General features: G+C 53.2%; 2 protein-coding genes and 1 non-coding gene across 4 annotated transcripts; all 3 read left to right on the forward strand.

Moving 5' to 3' along the window:
• Nucleotides 1-3,984: 3,984 nt before the first annotated feature.
• On the forward strand, nt 3,985-7,458 carry RPL18A (ribosomal protein L18a). Of its 2 annotated transcripts, none has more exons than XM_027084663.1 (5): nt 3,985-4,112; nt 5,456-5,635; nt 6,236-6,365; nt 7,019-7,128; nt 7,301-7,458. In XM_027084663.1, the coding sequence occupies exons 1-5, from the start codon at nt 4,095-4,097 to the stop codon at nt 7,391-7,393; spliced, it is 531 nt and encodes a 176-aa protein (XP_026940464.1). In that variant the 5' UTR covers nt 3,985-4,094; the 3' UTR covers nt 7,394-7,458. The 2 variants fall into 2 exon arrangements, with proteins under 2 accessions (XP_026940464.1, XP_026940463.1); XM_027084662.1 differs by lacking the exon at nt 3,985-4,112 and adding an exon at nt 4,714-4,767.
• On the forward strand, nt 6,810-6,942 carry LOC113609010 (small nucleolar RNA SNORA68). Its single transcript, XR_003428473.1, has one exon. It is a non-coding gene; the product is annotated as a small nucleolar RNA SNORA68 (small nucleolar RNA).
• A 5,016-nt stretch (nt 7,459-12,474) lies between the features above and the next one.
• SLC5A5 (solute carrier family 5 member 5) lies at nt 12,475-24,522 on the forward strand. Its single transcript, XM_027084661.1, has 15 exons — nt 12,475-13,208; nt 14,089-14,154; nt 14,532-14,583; nt 14,766-14,833; nt 15,748-15,902; nt 16,336-16,476; nt 16,557-16,686; nt 17,532-17,620; nt 18,340-18,452; nt 18,526-18,596; nt 19,019-19,105; nt 19,171-19,364; nt 21,396-21,520; nt 22,260-22,375; nt 23,482-24,522. The coding sequence occupies exons 1-15, from the start codon at nt 12,852-12,854 to the stop codon at nt 23,644-23,646; spliced, it is 1,929 nt and encodes a 642-aa protein (XP_026940462.1). The 5' UTR covers nt 12,475-12,851; the 3' UTR covers nt 23,647-24,522.
• The last annotated feature ends 353 nt before the right edge of the window (nt 24,523-24,875 follow it).

Consider the following 24,875-nt stretch of genomic DNA (forward strand, 5'->3'; position numbering starts at 1 on the left):
GAAATACCACTTCACACCTGTTAAAATGGCTAGCATCAAAAAGACAAGAGTGGGACTTCTCTGGCAGTCTAGCGGTTAAAACTCCGTGCTTCCACTGCAGGGGGTGTGGGTTCCATCCATGGTCAGGGAACTAAGATAGCACATGCCTGCTGTGCGCCCAAAAAAAAAAAAAAAAGACAAGAGATAACAATTGGAGGTGATAATATGGAGAAAAAGGAACCCTCTTGCACTGTTGGTAGAAATGTAAATTGATGAAGTCACTATGGAAAACAGTATGGAGGTTCCTAAAAAAAAATTAAAATTAGAACTACCATATGATCCAGCAATTCCACCTCTGTATATTTAACTGACGGAAAACAATAACACTCACTCAAAAAGATATTTGCACTCCCATTTCATTGCAGCATTATTTACAATAGCTAGGACATGGAAGCAACCTATGTGTTCATCAACAGATGACTGTATAAACAAAATGTGGAATATGTATACAAGGGACTATTAGCCATTGAAAAGAAGGAAATCCTGCTATTTCCAACAACATGGATGGACCTTGAGGGTATTATGCTTAGTGAAATAAGTCACACAGAGAAAAACAAATACTGTATGATCCCCACTTACATGTAGATACCACACATAGGTTCCATTTATATGTGGAATCTAAAAAAATGAACTCACAGAAACAGAATAGATTGGTGGTTGCCAGAGGTGGGGGTGGGTTAGGGGAGATGGGTGAAGGGAGTCAAAAGGTACAAACTTCCAGTGACAAGATAAATAAGTTCTGGGGATGTAATGTACAGCATGATGACTATAGTTAACAATACCGTATTGTATATTTGAAATTTGCTGAGAGAATAGATCTTAAAAGTTCTCAACACAAGGGAAAAAAACTGTAACTATGTCAGGTAATGGATGTGTTAACGAAACTTATTGTAGTGATCATTTCACAATATATACGTATATCAAATCCTTATACTGTACACCTGAAACTAATACAGTGTTATGTGTCAACTATATCTCAATAAAACTGGGGAAAAAAAGAAGGAAAACAGTAAAGGAAGAATAGAGGAAAGACAAAAAAGACGTAGGACACATAGAAAAACAAAAAGTAAAATGGCAGATGTACTGTTGTTAAGGTGACAACACTCCCCCAATTGATCTACAGATTCAAAACAATCCCTGTCAAAATCCCAGCTGGCTTCTTTGCAGAAATTGATAAGTTAATCCTAAACTTCATATGAAAATCTAAGGGACCCCAAATAGCTTTTTTGATCTTGAAAAACAAGATCAAAACTGTAGAATTCACACTCCCCAGTTCAAAACTTACTACAAAGCTACAGCAATCAAAACAATGTGGTACCAGCATAAAGGTGGCTATATAGATCAATGGAATAAAATTAAGAATCCAGAAATAAACACATTTATCTTTGACAAGACAATTCAAAGGGGAAAGAATAATCTTTTCAACAAATGGTGCTGGAACAACTGAATATCCACATGTGAATGAATGAAGTTGGACCGTTGTTTCATATCACACATAAAATTAACTCAAAATGGATCAAAAGCCTAAATATAAGAGCTAAAATTATAAAAGTATTAGAAGAAAACATAGACATAAACATAACTCTGTATTAGGCAGTAGTTTCTTAGACATAACACCACAAGCACAAGCAGCAAAAGAAAAAATAGATAAGTTGGACTTCAAAATTAAAAACTTTTGTGCTTCAAAGGACTCCATCAAGACAGTGAAACGTTAACCCACAGAATGAAAAAAAATTTGCAAATCGTATATCTGATAAGAAACTATGAGTCTCTAGAATATATGAAGAACCCTTACAACTCAATTATTTTTTTAAAAAACCACTCAATTTAAAAATGGGCAAAGAATTTGAATAGACATTTCTCCGAAGAAGATATACATATGGCCAATAACCACAGGAAAAGATGCCCAATATCATTAGTCATCAGGGAAAAGCAAATAAAAAATACAATGAGATACCACTTCACACCCACTAGGATGGTTATAATAAAAGACAAATAATTAAAAGCGTCAGTGAGGAAGTGAACTTGGAGCCCTCACACATTACTGATGGGAATGTAAAATGATGCAGGAATTTTATAAAATACTCTGGCAGTTAAACATAGAATTACCATGTGACCCAGCAATTCCACCTCTAGCAATACCCAAGAGAAATTAAAACATACATTGACACAAAGATTTGCACGCAACTGTCATTATTTACAATAGCCAAAAAGTGGAAACCACGAAAATGTCCATCAACTGAAGAATGGATGAACAAAATATATCTACACAATAGAATATTATTCAGCCATAAAAAGAAATGAAGTACTGATCCATGGTATAATGTGAATGAACCTTGAAAATATATGCTAAGTGAAAGAAGCCAATCACAAAAGATCTCACTTTGTATGATTCCAATTATGTAAAATGTCTAGAATAGGGAAATCCATAGAGATAGAAAGTAGATTCTTAGTACCCCTCGGCTGGGGAAGGGGGAGAGAATGGAAAGTGACTGCTAAGGGTAAGGGGCTTCTTTGGGGGATTATGGAAATGTTCTAAATTTTACGGTGATGTTGCACAACTGTGTGCGTGTGTGTGTATATATATATATATATATATATATATATATACATACACACATATATATATCTGTAAATGCAATTTAAAAAACCATTGAATTGTACAATTTAAATGTGTGAATTGTATGGCATGTGAACTATATCTTAATTAAGCCATTATTAATTTTTTCCTTAATAAAAAAAATTCTAATTGGGCTCATTTGTCACCTCCTGCAAGAGCCCTCCCTCCTAAAATAAACCCTCCAATTTACCCTCTTTCCTCTTTGCTTTTCTTCACAGTCTGACATCGTGAGTTCTTTCCTTTTCCATTCTCCGTTTCCCCTCCAGGAGAGCCTCTTTTTGCCCCAACAAATTGCTAAGCCCGGAACCCCTCAAAGGTGGGGCTGCACCTTGATCAGTTCTAGCGCCTCCCCCCCCCCCCCCCCCCCCCCCCCCCGTCCCCCGCTGCCCCAGGATCTGTACTGGAAGCAAGCAGATGGGGTTTTAATATCTGCTACTATGAAACACAAATCAGACACCCCTCCATAATAATAATAACTACCACTCCATCTCTTAATGAACGTTAGCGATTGTTAATCGCTCTGTCCCTGGCGTTTTACATTTTTTTAATTTATCTAATTTTTCTTTTTTTTTTTAGTTTATTTTTGGCTGTGTTGGATCTTCATTGCTGCGCGCGGGCTTTCTCTAGTTGTGGCGAGCAGGGGCTACTCTTCATTGAGGTGCGCAGCCTTCTAATTGCGGTGGCGTCTCTTGTTGCGGAGCACGGGCTCTAGGTACACGGGCTTCAGCAGTTGTGGCACGCGGGTTCAGTAGTCGTGGCTCGCAGGCTCTAGAGCGCAGGCTCAGTAGTTGTGGTGCACGGGCTTAGATGCTCCGCGGCATGTGGGATCTTCCCGGACCAGGGCTTGAACCCGTGTCTCCTGCATTGGCAGGTGGATTCTTAAACACTGCGCCACCAGAGAAGCCCTATTTTATCTAATTATTGTAACATTTCTAGGAGGAAAAACACCAGTATTATTCCCATTTAACAGACGAGAACTCGAGAACTCCGTTAACACACCTCCGGGAGAAAAGGGACCCGGAGTGGGAAGAAGCGCCGCGACCTCATCATAGCCCCTGGACCACCCTAGGTCCGCTTCTACCTACATAAGGCTCCCGGATAAGTGGAACACGGAACTGGCCACCGAGACCTCCCAGTGTATCTACAACGCCCAGCATGCGCGCGCGCCGACGCTCCCTTACGTCGCGTTTGAACAGGCGTGCTAATCTCCCCCGGTCTTGGGAGTTGTAGTCTCGCCGCAAACGGAGGCCGGGCTGCGAGAGTTTTGTGGATCTGGAGCCAATGAAGAAGCAGATTTTATTGAGCTCGGGGCCGACGAGCCAATGGGTTCGCGGCATCGAATGGGAGGGACTTCCGTCCACGAAGTCGAGATGAGCGGCTGCGCGAGGCCGGTCACTTCCTTTTCGAGGGTGGCGGCGAGCGTGTATAGGGCGCTATGAAGGCCTCGGGCACGGTAAGACAATCGCGGTGGGGCAGGGAGTCGGGAAACGCGAAGCGGACCGAATCGCGGGCCACGGGAGGAGGCATGGGACACGCGGGAAAGTGCTTGTTCCGGCTAGGTCCCGCGCGCCGCCGTCCCCAGTTGCAGCCAACATGGCGGCCACTGCGGGAGCCGCGTGGGGAGGCCGATGCATGGCCCTGGCCGGCTCGGGGATCGCGGAGGCCGGGGAGGCCGAGTCTCCTTTCCAGGGGAAGGGACAAGTTGTACGGCGTGGAAACACGCGCCGCGGGACCTCATCGAGCTTCCGAGCCTCAGTTTCCTCGTCAGCAAAGTGGACAGGGTGGTGGGAGGGCGGGAGGGCAATAGAATTCTGTTTCTCCTGGCATGGCTGTGAGAGAAATAGAAGAAATTTATTATAAGTTCGAGCTGACATGGAGAGTGCGAGCCTTATCGCTGTGGAGAGTACTGGGTAAAATCAGAGGGTGTTAATAGCACAGAGATGGAAGAGTAGGCCCTGGGGAGAAACAGTATGGGTGGGTCATTTTCAGCTTTCCAGCCCCAGTTTCCACACTGGAAAAGGGACCGACCGCATCGGTATCCCTTCCTGAATGGGTGGTCCGGGAGGCCGATGAGTCAGGTTGACAGAAGTAGGAACCGAGATTGTGAGGTTTGGAGTTATTTTCTATTGATATTAGTAAAATGGTGACGGGACATCTTATGGAGATGGTTCCTTTCTAGTATAGCACAGGATTTGGACCTGGCAGACATCTTCATCTTTTGCATCTGTGTAAACAGGGAGCTTACACTTGGGAGTCCAAACCCCTTGGACAGCAGCTGGGAAAACTGAGGCAGCTGCAAGTCATGACAGCAGAGCAGGGAGCCCAGAGCTGGGCAGGGAACTGGATTCTTGTCCTGGTTCTGCCTGGAGTTGGCTGTGAGATCCCAGGCTGGTTACTGTCTCTGGGGTCTGGAATGAAAGAGGATCTTGGCAAGTTACTGTGAGCTGCAGAGATGCTCTGGAGGAAGGAGACAGCTTGACTGTTCCAGGCCAGCCCATAGAAAGGGAGAGGAAGGGAGCGGTTGCGACGCTCACCCAGCTTTCCTGAGCCAGGGCCAAGGGCACACAGGCACCTTGGTTAATCCTCCCCACTCTCGCTCCCTTTTATGTGGAAGGTTCAGACAGTGGCATGACCCACAGTCAGCCAGATTTCGCACGGAGGCCCTGGGGTGGGACTTGCCTGTCTCCGTCCTCTGATCCAGTTGTCAACGGGCTTGGGAAGGGGAGCAGAGTGAGTCTCCACAGTTACCTCTGGGCTTTGGGTGCCGGCCCCACCTCACCCCCGTTTCTCTTTCAGCTTCGAGAATACAAGGTGGTGGGGCGCTGCCTGCCGACCCCCAAGTGCCGCACGCCGCCCCTCTATCGCATGCGGATCTTTGCGCCTAACCATGTTGTTGCCAAGTCCCGCTTCTGGTACTTTGTATCTCAGCTGAAGAAGATGAAGAAGTCTTTAGGGGAAATTGTCTACTGTGGACAGGTATGGGGTGTTTGAGGCTGGGTGGGATCCGGAGAGGATTTACACCCTCCCATGGGGCATCTGTCACCCCACAGAGTTAGCAGACTTTACAAACTCTGGCCTGTTCCCTTGTGCTCTTCAGGCCCTAGGTTGGGATGGAATAGGTGGCTCGGTGCCCTTTTCCTAATGAGAAAGCCCAAGGCCCAGGGAAGGGCTGCTGGGACCCCTTGGTTGGGGCTGGGCCTCATCTGTAAAGTGGTGGGGGAGATGCTGGACTCTGCACTGTAAGGCTACGTTGGGCAGCAGATGGTTTTTGGCCCAGATGGTCCCAGGAGAGTTGTGTTGAGGGGTGGTCTGGAGCTGTGTCGGTTCCCATGGGGGAAGCATCTCAGCCTGGACTGCTCTGCACCCGTGCTGTTGCCATGGGAATTCCCCTTGCACAGCACATTTCCCCTCAGATGTCTGAAGGTGCGGGGACTGGGAAACAGGCAAGAGAGGCCTGGGGGCTGGGCTGTCCTTTGGAGCGGCAGGGCGGGGCGGGAGCAGAGGTTCAGGGATGGGGGGGGTCTGATTGAAGCGCACTTGCTGCTCTCGCCTCAGCTGGTCTCCTCTCTTTGGCAGGTGTTCGAAAAATCTCCCCTGCGGGTGAAGAACTTCGGCATCTGGCTGCGCTATGACTCCCGCAGTGGCACCCACAACATGTACCGGGAGTACCGGGACCTGACCACAGCCGGCGCTGTCACCCAGTGCTGTAAGCCACCGGGTCCCTCCTTTAGGCTCACAGGGCAGGCACTTGCGGCTCAGTCTGGCATCCTTCCTGCCAGACTGAGGCAGGACAAACGCAAGAGCTTCCTTGGGTGCAGGTGGGAGTCCCAGGGATGGTGACAGGGGAGGCACAGGAGGTGTTGCTTTGGGGGCAGGAGGAGCGGAGAGGATGCCCCAAGCACACCTTTTTCTGGAACCTTGGCAGCAAGTGGACTTAGGAGATTGGAGGGAGGGTACTCGAGTCATTCCTGAGCTGGTTCAGTCGCCCACCACCAACTGCATCTGGAACCTCCTTCTTGAGGTTTGAGGTCAGCCCCTTGTGTAGAGGCAACTGCTGCTCAGAACCTAATCCAGCCCCTGTCCAGTGTTGGGACCTGCCATTCGCAGCCCCAGGTGCTCCCAGGGTGGGTCACCTACCAGGACCAGAGCCCAAGCACCTAAACCCAAGAACTGCTGTTTCTTGTAACAGCAGTTTAAACAGAGGTGCTAACAGCAAGTGGATCTTGTCGCCTTTGGGGGCCTGCAGCCATGCCCCTCAAAGTGAATTTGGAGGTTCTACACACTCGGTAGCCAGTACCTGCTGGGACCAGGTGCTGTGGCCACTTGTTCCCCAAGTGCCTCCATTCCTGATCCTTGTAGACCGAGACATGGGCGCCCGGCACCGTGCCCGGGCCCACTCGATCCAGATCATGAAGGTGGAGGAGATCGCAGCCAGCAAGTGCCGCCGGCCAGCGGTCAAGCAGTTCCACGTGAGTGCCCTCGGGGCCCTGCTGGGCAGGCAGCTCCTCCAGACTTGGGAGATGCAGTAAAGCACCGGGTTTGACGCAGGAGCCCAGTGGGGGTGGCCACACCTCAGTGGTCCCTGGGAGACGAGGTTAAGAGCCTCCCCACAACCCCCTTGCCTGCCTTTTCTTATTACAGGACTCCAAGATCAAATTCCCACTGCCCCACCGGGTCCTCCGTCGCCAGCACAAGCCACGCTTCACCACCAAGAGGCCCAACACCTTCTTTTAGATGCAGGACCTCCCTGTCCCCAGGTCTGCCCAAATAAAACTCGCTGGGAAAACCGGGTGCTCAGATACAGTTGTTTTCTTTGCACACCCTGCAGAACTCAAAAGGGTGCAGCCAAGCTGTGAGTGCTCTGGGAGGAGTCCTCTCCTCGAGTAGGACCCTGACATTGGGTTCTCCAGAAGGGGAGCTCTAGGAATGGCCAGCCCCTGCCCCCCTCAGCTCTCTCGGTGCCAGCAGGCAGCTCTGTGCTGTGCTGTGAGCTTCGGGGTATGCTGTATGGCCACAGGTTTGGCCCCCAGATCTTTCTTACCTGCCTTGGTAGACACAGTTCTCAGCTCTGTGCCTCCCCCCGCCGCCCCCCATTTCTGTGGTGGTGAGATGACAGCTGCACCCTGGGGGAGATCAGGTTGATGGGGTTGGTTTCATTCTGTGTGTGGCCTTCCCCACCCAGCCTACAACCCTGGTCAGGATCCTCACAGCAGGCACAAGGGGGCGTCCAAGAGGGTCATGAGCCTGCTGTGCTAGCTTGTTTCCCCTTCGCCAGCTGGAGGCCCCTTGAATGAAGCTGTCCTAATCCTGCCCAAGGCGGTCAAGGTTTCACAGTGGGCATCTGTCTCCTGGAATTCCAGGCATGAAGCTAATCCCACCCTGGCCTGAGCTCCTCAGCCAGGAGGCTGAGGCACAGCTAAGAGCTCAGATGTTGGGAACATCTGTCCTTGGTGTGTCACCCTGGGCAACCCTGGCCCTTTGAACCTTGAGTGTCCTCTTCAGAAGGTCTGGACACTGACCCGATCTGCTCAGTTGACAGGCCTTAGGGAGTCACTACTCTGCAGGCGGTGGGTACACAGGTCAACGAGGACCTGCCTTGTGTTCCAGAGAGCCGTCGATTGGGAAGAAGCTGAGGCACAAAGAGGTAGTTGAGGGGGCGGGGAGAGCAACCAGTCCTGGAGGGTGGTCCTGGATAGGGGCACAGTCTCCCCTTCCCCACCTGTGGCGGTGGGGCTAGTTGGCAGGATGATCCTGGGTGGTGTCCAGAAAACCAGCTCACTTCAGACCCCACCTGTTCTTGGAGAGGTGCCGGAGGCAGGGCTCAGGCACAGCTAGCCATTCTCGTGGGAGAGACAGGCCCTGGGTCCTTGCTGGCTGCTTTGCCTGTTCCGACACTGGTGCTTCTTCCCCACCTCCCGGGCCTTTGCACTTGCTGAGCGCTGTGCCTAGACTACTCTCCACAGATCATCACTGCCTCACTGAAGACTGTAAACCATTGGGTTTCTGTCCCCCACCAGACTGAGTCTGAGAGGGCACGTGTGTCACTGCGTCACCAGGAGGAGTTAAGTAAGTCTGAGAAGAGTGGTGATGACCTGTATCTGCACCACGTGGGGTAAAGTCCTGGGTCTGGCAATGCTGGGTCAAATTTTTGATGTTAACTCTGCCAAAATGTCTTCCACGGATGTACCAGTTCATTCTCAACAGCACTTAATAAGAAGGGGTCATGTTTTCCTCCAGCCTTGCCCACAACTTGGGTTAGCAAGCCGGTGGCTGAAAAAAACCACATCTTAGGATTTGAATTTGCTTTTCCTTATGCGAAAGCCTTCTGCCCTGATACAAAAGTCGTTTATATGAAAGAAAAAAATCTTACGAAGTTGAACCACTTTTTAAAAGCTCTGGCATCGTTATTCCCTGGCAGTCAGGTGGTTAGGACTCCACACTTTCACCTCTGGGACCCGGGTTCAATCCCTGGTCGGGGAGCTAAGATGCTGCAAGCCATGTGGTGTGCACCCACCCCACCCCCTGAAGAAAAAGCTCAGGTATTTGGGGCAAAAGCCTGAAAAAAATCTACATATGTTGCAAATACTTTTTTCCTCAGGGTACTTTCTGATGTTTAAGGTGTATTTTGGGGGGCCAGGCCAAGTTTTTCTTTATGTTTCCCTAGTTGATTTCATTAACCCTGTGCTTTCTGGCAGAAATTGCTAAATATTCCTTCTCTCCTTCCTCAATAAGAGGAATCTCCATATCTAGATGGTACCCAGAAGTTTCCCAGCCTCCTTTTAACCTAGGGATGGGCATGTGACACTAGCAGTAGTGAGGTGTGCCATTTCCAGGAACTACCATCTGGCTAGAATATAGGCACAAAGGCTGGTACTCCAGCAGCTGTTTTTACCCTGGGTCTGCATGACTAGAACATGAGAAGTAAACACCTTTGTAGGCTTTCCAAAGCTGGCTGGAGGTGAGGACCGCTGAGCTGAACCCTCAATCTCCAGTGGGAGTTGAGATGCCAGGACCAACCAGCGCAAAGGCCCAGAGCTAGGAGGAAATGGGCCCATCCATGTGTGGTCTGTGAGGCAGGACTGGCCACTTGGATCACTGACTCCTCTCTGTGGTCAGCTGGGGCCCAGGAACAGGTCCTTGCCCGGACTCACCCGGCCAGCCCAAGGATGGGCAAGAATCTGGAACCCGAGAGGCCTGGTGGACCCCTCCCTCCTCAGGTGCTGAGACACTCCCAGGGCTTGTCAAGGTGCTGGCTGTCACAGACTGGTCAGAGCTGGGAGCCCTGGGGAAGAGCCGCCCATCCCTGACCCACCCTGCACCTCACTCCTGTGTCAGGACCAAGGGCAGGTGCCAGGGCAAGACGGTGGGGGTGGGGGTGGGGGTGGCAGGAGACATGTAGTAGATCCTGACGCCCAGAGACTCTGAGAATCGTAGGATCAGAATCCTTAGGACTTGGAATCAGAGAATCTCACAATGACAATGACCATGACAGCCACCAGTGGTAATAAAGGTTTGCTTTTACTGAGCGCAGGGTTAGATGTTCAAGGACAGATACCCAGCAGGTCAAGCTAGGGCTAGAGTAGCTCGTGACCTCTCGTCTCCGCCCCTTGCCCTGTCACCAGGGAGACGTGGGAACGCTGGAACCCAGGCAGCAGGCAGGAGTGGGGGCAGCAGACACGCACCCAGCACCCCGACATTCCTGCCCCTTTTGCTTAGACTGCTGCTGCTGGGCCTTCAGGGATCGCCCTGCTCCTCTCCCCCCATCGACAGGGGGTCCTGGGGTCCTGCCTGCCCTCCTCCCATTCCATGAGGAATCACACAGTTGGGGAAGGTGTGACTGCTTCCCCTCCCTAATCCCTGCCCTCCTCCATACTTTCTCCTCTACCACGCCCCCTGCAGGGCTTCCAACTCTGGGCCTCCTGTGCAGGAAGTCCAGAACATGTCCTGAACCCACCCATTTCTCCCCACCCCTCAATCGCCGCCTTGGACATGGTGGGCTTTTCAGAACCTAGAACTCTCGTTAGGTCCCTCATTTGCTCCAGACTCTTTAATGGCGGCCCGCCCCCACTGACCAGCGCCCTCAGAATAAAACCCAGAACCCTCGCCAAGGCTCAAGGTCCACTGCGTCCCTCCCTGTCCTGCTCCTTCCCACCTCAGGGCCCTCCCCCCAGCTCTCTCGAAGCCTGGCTCATTCTCTGCCTGCAGGGCGCCTCCCTGAGACCCCACATTAAGTGGCCCCCCAGGCTGTCTACATCTTTGACCTTGCTTCACTCTTGTCATCTATTAGCTTCTGAAATGGGTATTCATCTGCTGGCTTGGTCAGAGCCATGAGGCCGTGAGCGGGGTGGGTCCACCTGGATCCTGTTGTGTCCCCAGTGAACCTCCCTGGGGAGATACGACAGGTTTTGCCTGAGTTTGCATCAATTTGCATATATTTGCATTCGCTTGCTTGGCCTTGTGGGAATCCTAGATTTCCCCTTTCCCACCAGGTTTTCCAGGAGCATGCAGCAGGGGAGTAGAAGGAGGAGGAATTCGGTGTCCTCCCCATCTTCCTGGCACAGGTGAAAGGTGCACACCAGCAGGCAGCAGATGCAGGGAAGAGCAGGCTGGCTCTGCACCCTTGCGCGGAGAGAGAGTGAGAAGACGGTCCTGGGCGAAACATGAGGATGCCTGGGGGACGCTGGACCCAGCTTGGGTGACGTGTGTAGGCCAGAAGAGGCCACCAGGGGGCGGCAGAGGCTGGGGAGGGTTCCAGTGCCCTAGCATGAAACCGGGCAAATTCTTAGATCCCTCTCGCTTATGGAGGAGGGAACCCAGCTTTTGGAGGTCGAACTAGGACTTGAACCCAGAGGTCAGAGCCTCCAGATGACAGTGTCTGAGTTTCTTGATGACATGACCCTAGACAAGGGACTTCCCCTTCCCCTGTACCGCTGGTCTCCTCATTTGTGCGATAGGGACATGCCAGGCACTACTTCCCCAGGTAGTCCTGTCTCCATTTATTCAGGTTCATGGCCACAGACAATCCGTCCCCGTGACCTCCATTATACACTTAATGTCTGGCACAGCGTAGACACTCAGTGCATGTTTGGTGAAGGAACCAATGAGTGGACAAAGAAATGAATGAATGAGGTACTTACTCTGTGCCAGGCTTTTGTTATCCAGGTTCAATTTACTCCTCTGAGGCAAGGGCTATTTTACCCCCATTTACAGATGGGGAAACTGAGGCCCAGAGAGAAGCAAAGACTTCCTCAAATATGTATGCATTCAGGACTAGAATGCCTCCCACTCAACTTAGCCTGAGAGTGGGGTTTGGTTCTAGAGAAAGGGAGTGGGTCATGGTGCCAGTTGGGGGCGGTGTTTCAAGCAGAGCAAACTTTCCTTATGGGACCCTGCAACCTTGAAAGTAAACCCCACTCCTGTGGGTGAGTGAGCTCCCCGTAGCTCAAGGTGCAAAAAGCACAGTGGGGATTTGAATGGTGCAGCCACTGCTCCAGGCTGTGTGGCCTTGGGTGAGTGACATGCCATCTCAGAACCTCAGTTTCCCCACCTGTCAAAGGGAGGCATTAACAGCTTATGGTCAGCGGAAAGTGCCACACGAAGCAAGCGGGGGGCATTTGGGAGCCTCCCCAGCTCCGCCACCCCACTCCCCCCAGCAGCCACCTACGTGTCCTGTCCCGGCTTATCCGATCGAATCCAGGGAGGAAAGGGTGCGGGTCCTGCCCGCCCCCACGTCTGGGGGCGGAGTTTTGCTGACCCGGGAGCCCAATAAATCCACAGCCCGCCACCGCGAGCTGCCCCTTTGAGCCCCACCGAGACCTCCTGCAGTCAGCGCTGAGCACAGCTCCCAGGGAGAGGGACAGACGTCTGGGTGGTGGACGCACAGCTGCACCGGGCAATCGGACCGAGTGGGAGGCCAGGTGGACGGACAGACAGACGGTGGAGACAGACACGAAGACGAAGAGGAGGGACAGGGAGACAGGCGACCACAGCAAGGAGCCACAGATTCCTTGCCCAGGGAGCCCCGGCCCGCGGGGGACCAAAGGGGACAGGCTTGCCGTGTAGCTGCCGAGGCCGAGCATCCTCCCACCTCTGCGCAGTCCTGCCTCCTCTGCCACTGCCAACTTCCCTGACCCGAGACACGCGGGGTGGCTGGAAGGGCGGAGGACACGCCTGGTCCCCTCACCCACACCTCATGGCCGCCGTCGAGGCAGGGGCGCGGGCCACGTTCGGAGCCTGGGACTACGGGGTCTTCGCTCTCATGCTGCTGGTGTCCACCGGCATCGGGCTATGGGTCGGGCTAGCCCGGGGCGGGCAGCGCAGCGCCGAGGATTTCTTCACCGGGGGCCGGCGCCTGACTGCCTTGCCCGTTGGCCTCTCGCTGGCCGCCAGCTTCATGTCGGCGGTACAGGTGCTGGGCGTGCCGGCCGAGGCCTACCGCTACGGCCTCAAGTTCCTCTGGATGTGCCTGGGACAGCTGCTCAACTCTCTGCTCACTGCCCTGCTCTTCCTGCCGGTCTTCTACCGCCTGGGCCTCACCAGCACCTACCAGGTACCAGGCAGAGGCCCGGCAGCGTCAGGACCTGCCTGGCTGGGAACGCAGGGTCGCGGCGGGGGAGATCCTGAGGATTTGAACTGCTGTGCAGGGGGCCGCAGGGGGCCGCAGGCGGGCTCCTTAGTGCTTTAATGTGGGGGCCCCCCGGGCGGACAGGTGGCGAGGGCTCTGGGAAGAAGCCCCAGGCACTGGGGCCAGGGGCAGGAAGGAGGTAGACGAGCCGGCGTCCGGATTCCCTTTGGTGGAAACCCGGTCAGGGCGTGGCCAGGCTCGGCCAGGAGCGCACTCACGTGCGCACAGGCACACACTTGCAACCCACATGCCTGGGCTTGCGTACACCCGAGTGCTCGCCGGGCGGCGGGCTCAGGATTCGAAATCCGACATCCCCGCCTCCTCCTACCTTCGGCAAGGGGTTGCCTATCTGCTCGGGTTTCCCAAACGTCAAACTGGGCTAATTACAGGACCTCGCTCCAGGGCAGTGAGCAAAGTGATTAAAATCTTGACCAGTGTACGGTAGGCAGCCTGCTACAGGCACTGTCTGTATCTTGCCAAAGTTGACTCAGAGAGGCGGCAGCCCCGGGGGACTATCAGACATGAATGGGAGTGGGTGGGGCTGATGTGTACACACTTGATGGCTCAGTCCTCCTGGGCACGCGCCATGTGGACAGGCGCGGGGATGGCGCGTGTGCGCAGGTGTGTGCAGGTAGGTCGGAGTGTGTGCTCCGGGCGGGAGCCCCCGTGGGCAAGAGTGCGGAGAGCGCAGTTGCCCTCCCGAGGGCGGGCAGAAGCCAAGAGGGCGAGTGAAGGACCCCAGACGCGTCGGACCCCTGGGTAAGGCCAGTCCAAGTGACCATGAGCCCTCGGCTCCTCCTTGCAGTATCTGGAGCTGCGCTTCAGCCGCGCTGTGCGGCTCTGCGGGACCCTGCAGTACCTGGTAGCTACAGTGAGTGGCCTCCGCCCCGCCCTCGCCCCCAGGTTCCAGCTCGGGTCAAATCTTGGCCGGTCCCGCCCAGAGCCCTCTTCCTTCCCTCACGACCCCGCCCCGTGGGTCCCGCCCCAACCCCGCAAAGCCTTGCCTAGGCCCCGCCCACAATCCTTCTGGCCCCGCCCCCAAGAGGCTTCATCTATAATACAAGTTTGGCCCACAGGCCTCTCGCATACGCGCTACCCGAGCCCGCCGCGACCCTACATGGCCCTGCCCATCTGCCCCCAGTCACGTACCCCAACCACCCTTCTCCCCCTATCTCCTAATGCCTTCTTAACCCAGGAGCCCCCCAATCCCCCCGCCCCTACTCACCTGCCCCTGCCCTCTACCTGCAGATGCTGTACACCGGAATCGTGATCTACGCCCCCGCGCTCATCCTGAACCAAGGTTTGACTCGGGGGAGGGTGACGAGGAGGGGACAAAAGCTCAGAGACTGGACCAGGAGAAAGAAGGGGCAGCCCTAGGAGAGACTTGGGAGGGAAGTATCCTCCTGGAGAGAAGAGGGCCCAAGAGAGTGGAGGCCAAGTTTACACCCTGCACAGCGGCCTAATGGGAGGGTCTCCTTGCAGTGACAGGGCTGGACATCTGGGCATCGCTCCTGTCTACCGGAGTCATCTGCACCTTCTACACTACTGTGGTGAATGTCCCCCTACCCCCACCCGACGTGGGGCTCCATGTCCACTGAGTGGGAGAGACTGTGGGCAGGCCCATCCACTCCCTACCTTCCCTTCCTCCGGAGGAAGCCTGTGTCCCAACTGGGCCTACTTCCTCATCTTTATTATGAAAGGTGATTTGAAAGGTTTATTGCTGAAAGTCCAAGGACAATCTAGCTTCAGGCATGGGTGGATCCAGGGGCTACAACAGAGTCCTCTGGGTCCCTCTCCCATCTCTAGGGACCTCATTAGCTCCAGGCTTCCATCCCTTTTGGCTTCCTTCCAGCAGCAAGTGAGTTCCAATTTCAGGATGGGCTGGCTGAAGTCCCTGAAGGGTTCTGTTTGGCTGGCTCTGGTATTCTGTGAAGGATGAGCCATTCACAGATGTTTGGGTAGCTAGGATGTTCTGATTGGCTATTCCTGGAGCTGGGAGCAGGGTTAGCTTCACCCAAGTGACCTGGGTGGGGGAAGGGGCTTCTCCAAAGGAAAATCCAGGGGCTGCCAAGACAAAAACATGAAGAACATGCCAAAGACATGAAGGCTGGATGGGTAAAAACAACAGCTAATAACAACAGTAGTACTAATAATGATAATAATGGTGGCAGCCATCACTCACTGAACACTTGTATGTGCCAGATGCTCTTCCAAATATTTTTCTTATAGTAACTAATTTAGTTCACAATGATACCCTGAGGAAGGTACTGTTATTACCCCCATTTTACAGATAAGGAAACCGAGGCAGAGAGGGGTATTGGTCCCAGCCACTGCTGGAGGCCAGGCCAGGTTGGCCCCAGCCAGGTCCGCCACCTGACTCCTCCCTCCTACCTCTGCCCTGTCCTGTAGGCCCCAGACAGATTCCCATCTGACACCCCGTCTCCCTCTCTGTCACATCTTGCAGGGCGGCATGAAGGCTGTGATCTGGACCGACGTGTTTCAGGTCTTAGTGATGCTGAGTGGTTTCTGGGTTGTCCTGGCTCGCGGAACTATGCTCGTGGGTGGACCTGGGCAAGTACTTGAGCTTGCCAAGAACCACTCCAGGATCAACCTGATGGAGTAAGTGAAAACATAAAGGGGGATACTGCCAAACGATGGAGCTGACATCTGTCTGCCCTGAGAGAAGCCAGCCAACGCCTCCTGCTCCAGGAAGCCCTCCTTGCTCCCCTCCCGAGACTCCCCATGGACAGAACCCTGGCTCCCCCTCTCTGTACTCCCACCGCCCCCATCCCTCCATCTGGCCCAGACTTGTGCACCACCCCACCCCCTAGCCCAGACTGGGGACTGCAGGCTCTCTGAGCTCCCAGCTGAACATAGAAAAAATGTTTTCTGAATGCATACGTGGATGATTCAAACTCCTAGTCACACTTCAGAACCTACTCCAAATATCCCTTTAAGGCCCATAAGGTGCAGAATGGCTATCTGGGGCACTTTGGGAGGGTGAAGTCAGTGTGGCATCCCCACATGGCTGACTGTCCCTGCCCTCATCCAGCTTTGACCTGGACCCAAGGAGCCGCTACACATTCTGGACTTTTGTTGTCGGTGGCACATTGGTATGGCTTTCAATGTATGGTGTGAACCAAGCACAGGTGCAGCGCTACATGGCCTGTCGCACGGAGAAACAGGCCAAACTGTGAGTATTTGGGAGGGGCAAAGTGGATACTTCTGGGACGTGCTGCTCCCCTCCCCTTCTGAGACCACCTCTCCCCCCAGGGCCGTGCTCGTCAACCAACTGGGCCTGTTCCTGATCGTGTCCAGTGCTGCTTTCTGTGGCATCATCATGTTCACATTCTACCTTGACTGTGACCCTCTCCTGGCAGGGCGTATCTCTGCCCCAGACCAGGTGAGTCTGGTCCAGGCTCCTAGGCCACTTCTATCTACCCACCCCCACTGTGAACCTCTGGATGAGTCTCTGCGGGTGAGAGTGGAACAGTAGAGACAGCCTGTGCAAAGGTCCAGAGGCAGGAAAGAGCTCAGCTCACAGGAGGATCTGGGAGGTGATGGGAAGCCATGGGAGGGAGTAGGGGAGGGGCATTTCAGACTCCCTGAAGGCTATCAAGGAGGAGATGGGACCATGGTCCATCATGAAATGATGACATTAACCATAATGACCCTCTCTCGTGTCCCAAGTGTCTCTGTGCCTTATGCTGTTCCCTTCACAAGCAGTTAATTTCCCATCAAATCTTTCAACATGTGATGAGGCCAAGGTTGCCATGGCCCTTGACTTACAGATGAGGAAACTGAGGCGGGAGGTCGTGGGTAGATCAATTGCCTGAGGTCCACAGGCAAGTCAGGGGCAGCACCAGGGCCAAGACCTAGACCTGCACACCCTGGCGGGATCTCTGACCCTGGGGTTCAGAGCTGGCAGAGGCTGCAAGACCATCCCATCAGATCCTCCTCTGGGGTCAGATCCTGGACTGTCTGACTGTGTAACCTCAAGGAAGGTGTGTACCTCTTTGGTCTCACTGGCTCCATCAGTAAAGTGGGGATGACACAGGACCTTGCCTCACTCAGGTCCCAGGGCTCTTTGCATGGTATCACAAAGTCGATCAACAAACACACACATGCTAAGTGCCCACTGTGAGCCTGGTCTGTACAGGGTGCTGGGGACGTGCAGTGTAAGGACAGACAGAAGCCCCTGCCCTTGGGGTGCTGCTGTCCTGGAGGTTGACCCCCGACTCCCCCCAGTACATGCCCTTGATGGTGCTGGACATCTTCGTGGACCTGCCTGGAGTCCCTGGGCTCTTTCTGGCCTGTGCCTACAGTGGCACCCTCAGGTGAGTGGTACAGCTTGCTCACTTGGCCACATCTGAGCCCGTGGGTCCTCCTTGTCTCTACCAGCCACTCCCCTGTGAGATGGAATGTTCTGGGCATGTCCATCCTTTACTGCTCAGTCCCCATCAGGTGGGCTCTGGCAAAGGGCACACCCTGGGCATCAGGACCCCAGCTCCAGAGTCTTTACCGTCTTAGTCCCCGGCAGGGCCACACGAGACTCCTTTCCCTTCTTTCTGTCCTCCATCCCCCAAACAAATGTTTGATAAGCACCTATGTGGCAGGTACTGCTGTTCTAAATACTGGGGCACAGCCATGGCCAAGCGGTCCCCCACTCTTGCCCTCAGGGGCCTCACACTCTGGCAGTTTCAAATCTTCTACAACTTGTGGCCTGCTCCTGCTGTGACCAGAGTTCCATGAGACTGTTCTCTGCACCCCATTATCGCTCTGTAATGAGAACTTGTGTCATTTGTGTCCTTGGTCATGGGTGTCCTTGCTCCTGCGAGGGTGTCTCAGGTCTATGGGGGAGTGTGGAGATGTGGACATCTCCACTCCTGAGGAATTCTGTCACCCCTGCCTCTGCCCTCGGGCTGGCTGGGGGTCCTGGCAGGCCAGATAGTGTGGGCAGCTGGGGGCCTCCCCTAGCAGATAGGCCCCAGGGTGTGTGTGGCCAATCCCTTGATGTGGCCTGAGGACACCCTCTCCCCTCCCTTGTACCCGCCAGCACTGCATCCACCAGCATCAATGCCATGGCTGCTGTCACTGTGGAGGACCTCATCAAACCTCGGCTGCCGAGTCTGACCCCCCGGAGACTTGTCATCATCTCCAAGGGGCTGTGTGAGTTGGGGGACCCGGGTGGGGGGCCAGGGCAGCCTCTCCCCGCTGACAGTGCCATCCCCATCCACTACAGCGCTCATCTACGGCTCGGCCTGTCTCACTGTGGCAGCTCTGTCCTCCCTGCTGGGGGGTGGCGTTCTCGAGGTGAGCCCCGCTCCCCACCCTGCCCTAATCTCCCCAAGAGGTGAGGCAACATCCACGTGGAAATGAGGCTCCGAGAAGGTTACACATGTCAGCGGCAGAACTGAGTTCTGACTGATGCCACAGGCAGGATACTTCCTGCAGCCACCTGGCCAAAAGCGGGGGGGCGGGGGGGGACGGGGGGGGGGGGCAGCTAGGAGCGGGAGTGGTGGCCTGGGGGCAAGAAGGGCCTCCTGGCCTGGAGGTGGAACCAAGTTTGTCTTTGGGAGAGAGGCAGGCACAAGGAGTCGCCTCCCCTTTAGGGCACAGAGGAGTCTCAAGGTCCACAGTAGAATTCCCCAGGTCTTCCTTTCCCAGCGGGTAAACTGAGGACAGGAAAGGTGGCAGAGCTCTGCTCTCAGTCTGAACCCCACCCACTCTCCCAGGGCTCCTTCACCATCATGGGAGTCATCAGCGGCCCCCTCCTAGGAGCTTTCATCCTGGGAATGTTCCTCCCCGCCTGCAATACGCTGGTGAGTGGGGGTGAGCGAGGTGAGGGGCTGGGAGTACCCTCCACTGACACTGGGTCCCCCATCAGGGCGTCCTGTCCGGGCTGGCGGTGGGCTTGGCGCTGTCGCTGTGGGTGGCCGTGGGTGCCACTCTGTACCCGCCTAGCGCGCAGTCCATGGGGGTCCTGCCTTCATCGGCCGCCGGCTGTGCTGTGCCCTCGGCCAACGCCTCTGGCATCCTAGACCCGCTTCTCGCCGCCAACGCCTCCAGCAGGGCCTCCAGGTGAGCGAGCTGGTGTGAGCGGGAGGCGTGGCCAGGGAGGAATCCTGGCCCGATTGAGAGGAGGAGCGGGGAGCAGGAAGAAGTGAGGGAAGGGCATTTCCAGCAGAGGGGAAAGAAAGTGCAAAGGCTCTGAGACCAGGGTCCAGTTTATTTATTTATTTACTTACTTACTTATTTATTTTGGCTGCGTTGGGTCTTCATTGTTGCGGGCAGGCTTTCTCTAGTTGCGGCGAGCGGGGGCTACTCTTCGTTGTGGTGCGCGGGCTTCTCATCGCGGTGGCTTCTCTTGTTGCGGAGCACGGGCTCTAGGTGCGCGGGCTTCCGTGTCCCCTGCACTGGCAGGCGGATTCTTAATCACTGCGCCACCGGGGAAGTCCCCCAGTGTTCACTGTAGTGCATTCCAACTATGGTGAGGTTGGGGTGGATTTAATGCGAGGAGTAAGGATAGGAGAAGAGGTCCAGCCAGAGGAATCTGATTCTTTTCTTTCTAAATTGAGATATCATTTACAGACCATAAAATTAGCCGTTTAAAAGTGGCTTTTAGTATATTCCCCAGGTTATACAATCATCACCACTAACTGAAGCATATTTTCATTACCTCAAAAACAAACAAGACAAAAAAGACCAAAAAATAAAACTCTGTACGCTTTAGCAGTCACTCCCCGTTTCCACCTCCCTCTAGCCCCTGGCAACCACTAATCCAGTTTCTGTCACTATGGATTTGCCTATTCTGTACATTTCATATGAATGAAATTGTACAACACACGGCCTGTTGTCTCTGGCTTCCTTCACTCAGCATGGTGTTTTTAAGGTTCATCCACATCGTAGCATGTATCAGAGCTTCCTTCCTTTTATGGCTGAGTAATATTTCACTGTATGGATGGATCAATTTTATTTATCCTTCATCAGTTGATGGACATTTAGTGATTGTGAACGGTGCTGCTATGAACATTTGTGTACAAGTATTGGTGTAGACATATGTTTTCATTTCTCTGGATATATACCTAGGAGTGGAATTGCTGGATCATATGGTAATTCTATGTTTAACTTTCTGAGGAGCCACCAGACTGTTTTCCACAGTGACTACCTCATTTTACATTCCCTCCAGCAACATATGAGTGTTCCAATTTCTCCACATCCTCTCCGATACTTGTTATTTTCCCCTTTTAAAAATTCTAGCCATCCTACTGGGTATGAAGTGATATCTCATTGTGGTTTTGATTTCTGTTTCCCTAATGACTAAGGACGTTGACCATCTTTTCACGTGCTTACTGGCTATATTTATATCTTCTTTGGAGAAATGTCTCCTCAGATCCCTTGCTCATTTTTAAACTGGGCCATTTGTCTTTTCATTGTTGAGTTGTAATTTATATATTCTTTATATCTTTATAATGCTGGATATTAGATCCTTATCAGATGTACGATTTGCAAACATTTTCTCTCATTCTGTGTGTTGTCGTTCATTCTGTTGACAGTATCCTTTGATATACAAAAGTTTTCCATTTTGATGAAGTCCTGTTTATCTATGTTTTCTTTGTTTTGTTTCGTTTGGCTGTGCTACGTGGTTTTTAGGATCTTAGTTCCCTGACCAGGGATTGAACCCACCCCCTCAGCAGTGAAAGCAAGGCGTCCTAACCACTGGACCTCCAGGGAATTCCCTCTGTGTTTTCTTTGGCTGCTTGTGCCTTTGGTGTCATATCTAAGAAACTATTGCCAAATCCAAGGTCATAAAGGTTCACAGCTGTTTTCTTCTTAGAGCTTACTTTGGTTTGATTCTGAGGGCAATAGGGATCCATGGAGGGTGATGAGAAGTAGCAGGAGGTGATCTGAGTTACATTTTAGTAATGCTCCCTCTGCTTGTGTGTACAGAATGCCTGAGGGTGTTGGTGGGATAGCAGCAGGGAAGGAGAACTGGCACATGGCCAGATGAGCAATAATGGAGGACTGGGCTGGGTCGTGGGAGTGGAGACAGGAAGAAGCAAATGGGCTGGGAGTGGATTTTAGACTCATGCTCAACTCTCCCTCCCCCAGCCTCGAAATGGACCCTGATCAACGCACCTTAACTGACAGCTTCTACGCCATTTCCTATCTCTATTATGGTGCCCTGGGCACAGTGAGCACCGTGCTATGTGGAGCTCTCATCAGCTGCCTGACGGGTAAGGAGGGCATGTGGCATTCTTAGAAGTCATCCTGTCCATCCCTCTGCCTCTAGGACCCACCAGACAGGGAGGGAAGGAAGGATCCTTCTGCCAGCCAAGTGGCCACTGTGTGCTAGCCACATCTACACCCTTTGTGCTGCATCACCTTCAGGACAACCCTCCACCTCGTGGGCCTTGTCCTATTTTGCAAAGGCAGAAACAGAGGCATCCCCTATCCACCTCTCTATTCCCTCTTCTAGTCTTTGCTAGAGGAAGGCCGGTAGGGCCACGAGACGCTGTCCCTGGTGCTGATATATCTTCTCATCAAGGCCTTAGCAACTCTGCGCTCCTCCAGGCATTCTGAATCCCATGGAGAAGTGGAAAGAGATCAAAAGAAATCAACAGAGATAATAGTACCTGTTCTCGCTTCCTGAGTCTCAGACTTCACATTCACCAGGCCTTTATGGAGTCTTTCTCTGTTGGGCAATATTCTAGACGATAGGGACATAGGAGTGAACGGAACCATGTGCCGGACCCTCCTGGCCATCCACTGTTGTTCTGTTACAACCCCTCACTGTATAGATGAGACAACTGAAACCCAGAGGGGGGCAGAGACTTGCCAGTGTCCCCAGTGGGTCACCATCAGATCTCGGATTGGAAACCATCAGAGCTCTCCCTTCCCCTCCCCAGGACCTGGTCTCCAGTCCCCGCCCCCCACCCCTCGCTAAATAATTCCATTTTCTCTCTGCCCCCTCAGGCCCCACCAAGCGCAGTGCCCTGGGTCCTGGTCTGCTGTGGTGGGACCTCACACGGCAGACGGCATCTGTGGCCCCTAAGGAAGAAGTGGCCACCCTGGATGACAGCTTGATGAAGGTCAGTCTAGGGCTCTGCTCCTGGAGTTGGGGGAGGGGCAGTGAAGTGGCTTCGGGTGCTCTGTGTGTGGCCACAACTCAGGGAAGTGACAGGGTGAGTCAGCATGTTTGTCTTTCTCAACTTCTCCTTACTTCCAGTGGAAAGGCTCAGTTGGGAGCTAATGTGTCTTCAACACTTTCCCCTTTAACAAGCACTGAGCAGAATTCATTTTCATCGTATCTGTTTTTACGATTACTTCCGATCTATGGCAAGGGAAACTGGTTTGTCTTTTGGTGTTGATATAAAGTGTCTCCTGAAAAGAAAATGGCTTAATTCAAAAGTGAGTCAACTTAGGAAAACTCTTACATAAGAAACACCACAGGGAGTAGACCAACCTTGGCCAAAGCCGTGTGGCTGCTATTGGAATGTCCTGAGTTTAAGAAACATTGTCCCTGGGGGGTCTGATCCAGGCCTGCTCTTGCTTTGGAATCCCTGTTTCATTCCCTTATTTATTAAGCACTTGCTGTGTACCCAGACCTGTACTGGCAGGAGCAGAAGAAGGCTAAACCGAGAAAGGAATAGGATCTAAGCAGGTGGTGAATATTAGGAAGAAGATAAAGCAGAATGCTATGATGGGGATAGCCTCTTGGAAGAGGGGACATTAATAGAGTCCAGAATGAGAAGGAGACAGCCATAGGGAAATCTGAGGGAAGGGCATTCTTGGTGGAGGGCACAGCAGGTGCAAAGGGTCTGAGGCCAGAGCAGACTCGACGGTGAGGGCTGGGGAGGGAGGGAATTTGGCTTAAGTGTTTTAAAGCTCCCTCCAGCTGCTGTGGGAAAATATTCTCTGGAAGAACAATAGGCAGAGTCAGAGAGAGGAGGTGGGCAGGCATCCATGGAAGCTCTGATGGCCTGGACTGTAGGTGACACGGGCGTGGGGGAGAGAAGTGGATGGAGGTTTTGGAGGCAGAAGGGACAGGACTGACCTATGCACTGGACAAGGGGATATTGTGCAACTCTGCCCAGGTTCTGTCCTCCCAGGCCCTCTGTCCCCAACTGGAGGATATCTGAGCTGACACAGCAGAAGTGGTCTTTATGACAGGGTCTTTCTTCTCTCCTCCCCCCAGGGTGCTGAAGAATTGCCCCCAGGAACCAAGAGGCCTCCTGACTTCCTGCCCACTGACGAGGACCATCTGCTCTTCCTGGGTCAGAAGGAGATGAATGGAGCTGGCTCCAGGACCCCAGGCAGTGAACATGACAAAGGTCTTAACCTGCGAGAGACAGACCTCTGAGGCAGTCAGGGACTGACCGCCTGGGATGGAACCCCAGGGGAGCCAATCCCAGGCCATGAGCCGATGGTCTTGGGCTCCTATTGGCTAGGCCACATCATATGCAAATAAGCTCGGGACTGCACGTCCCTACCCTATGGGAAGAGGTGAAGCCCCACCTCCAGAAAGTCATTTCATCCTGCCTCCTCCTTCCAGCTGGACCCAAGTCTTAGATGCTGCACCCCTGCCCACTCCCCCAAAACAAGGCCAGATATTTCTCTACCTACAAAAGTAAGATATTGGAGTCCCCTCTGGACAACATGGGAAATCCCCAGGCCCAACACTGGGGTCTGAGAAAGACCCCAGTTCTTCCCTGGGAATTATCTGAACCATAGCAATGATTTTGGACATCCTCAGGCCCAACCCCTTGTGCCCACTTCACAGGTAGGGAAACCAAGGCCTGGAAAGGGGCATTGACTTGGCCAAGGTCACAGAGCAAACCAGAGACTCATCGAGAGTTGGACACCAGCTCCTTCATCCCTTCCCTATTTTCCTCCCTTTGGAGGGACAGACGTCACATGGCCTCTGATCTTGTGAAGAGGAGGGAAGGAGAAAGGAAGAATAATGTTTTCAGCCTTCCTTCTGTGCCTGGACACTTTACCCATCTCATCCATTAAGGACCATGAGCCCACTTTACAGAGGAAGAAACTGAGGCTCAGCGACGTTGCCTGAGGTCACACAGTGAGTCGGGTCAGGTCAGGGACAGACCTGGGTGCTGCATGACGCTGAGGCTCCGTTGACGATGTGTTGCTGGTATACAGGCGAGCTCACCAGAGACGCGTCTGACCCTTGGTTGGAGACTTCATCCATGCACATCAAATAAATGGACTCTTGATGTTCTGTCTTCTCTGAAAAATCATTTTGGCTGTCACCCTAGATCTCCTCAGTCAGATCTCAGTGCAAATCTCTTTATCACTATCCCCGAGCCTATGATGAATAAACCTGAGTATTTAAAGCATCAGAGCGAGGTGATCACTCCCATGCTAGGGGGCATTACACTGCCTTCCCAGACACACAGCTTCTCTCCCCTCCTGACTCCCTCCCAAAGGATCCCCTCCTCACTGCCCTTTGTACACTGTCCCTGCACCAGCCCCTGGGGTTTCTGTGACACGGAGAGCTGGCTGTACCCACCTCTGCCCACACCTGCCATGGCTCCCACGGCCTCCAGAGAAGCGTCCCCTGCTCACCTAGCA

The sequence above is a fragment of the Aethalodelphis obliquidens genome, unplaced genomic scaffold, assembly GCF_003676395.1.
Source record: "Aethalodelphis obliquidens isolate GAN/ISIS:26980383/991018 unplaced genomic scaffold, ASM367639v1 scaffold53, whole genome shotgun sequence".
Taxonomy (NCBI): Eukaryota; Metazoa; Chordata; class Mammalia; order Artiodactyla; family Delphinidae; genus Aethalodelphis; species Aethalodelphis obliquidens.

Coding starts and splice junctions, on each gene's coding strand:
- RPL18A (XM_027084662.1), top strand. CDS start 4,729: ATGAGTCAGGTTGACAGAAGTAGGAACCGAGATTGTGAG. Junction 4,768..5,455: donor GTAGGAACCGAGATTGTGAG/GTTTGGAGTTAT, acceptor TTTCTCTTTCAG/CTTCGAGAATACAAGGTGGT. Junction 7,129..7,300: donor CAGCGGTCAAGCAGTTCCAC/GTGAGTGCCCTC, acceptor TTCTTATTACAG/GACTCCAAGATCAAATTCCC.
- SLC5A5 (XM_027084661.1), top strand. CDS start 12,852: ATGGCCGCCGTCGAGGCAGGGGCGCGGGCCACGTTCGGAGCCTGGGAC. Junction 16,687..17,531: donor GTATCTCTGCCCCAGACCAG/GTGAGTCTGGTC, acceptor GACTCCCCCCAG/TACATGCCCTTGATGGTGCT. Junction 18,453..18,525: donor CATCATCTCCAAGGGGCTGT/GTGAGTTGGGGG, acceptor CATCCACTACAG/CGCTCATCTACGGCTCGGCC.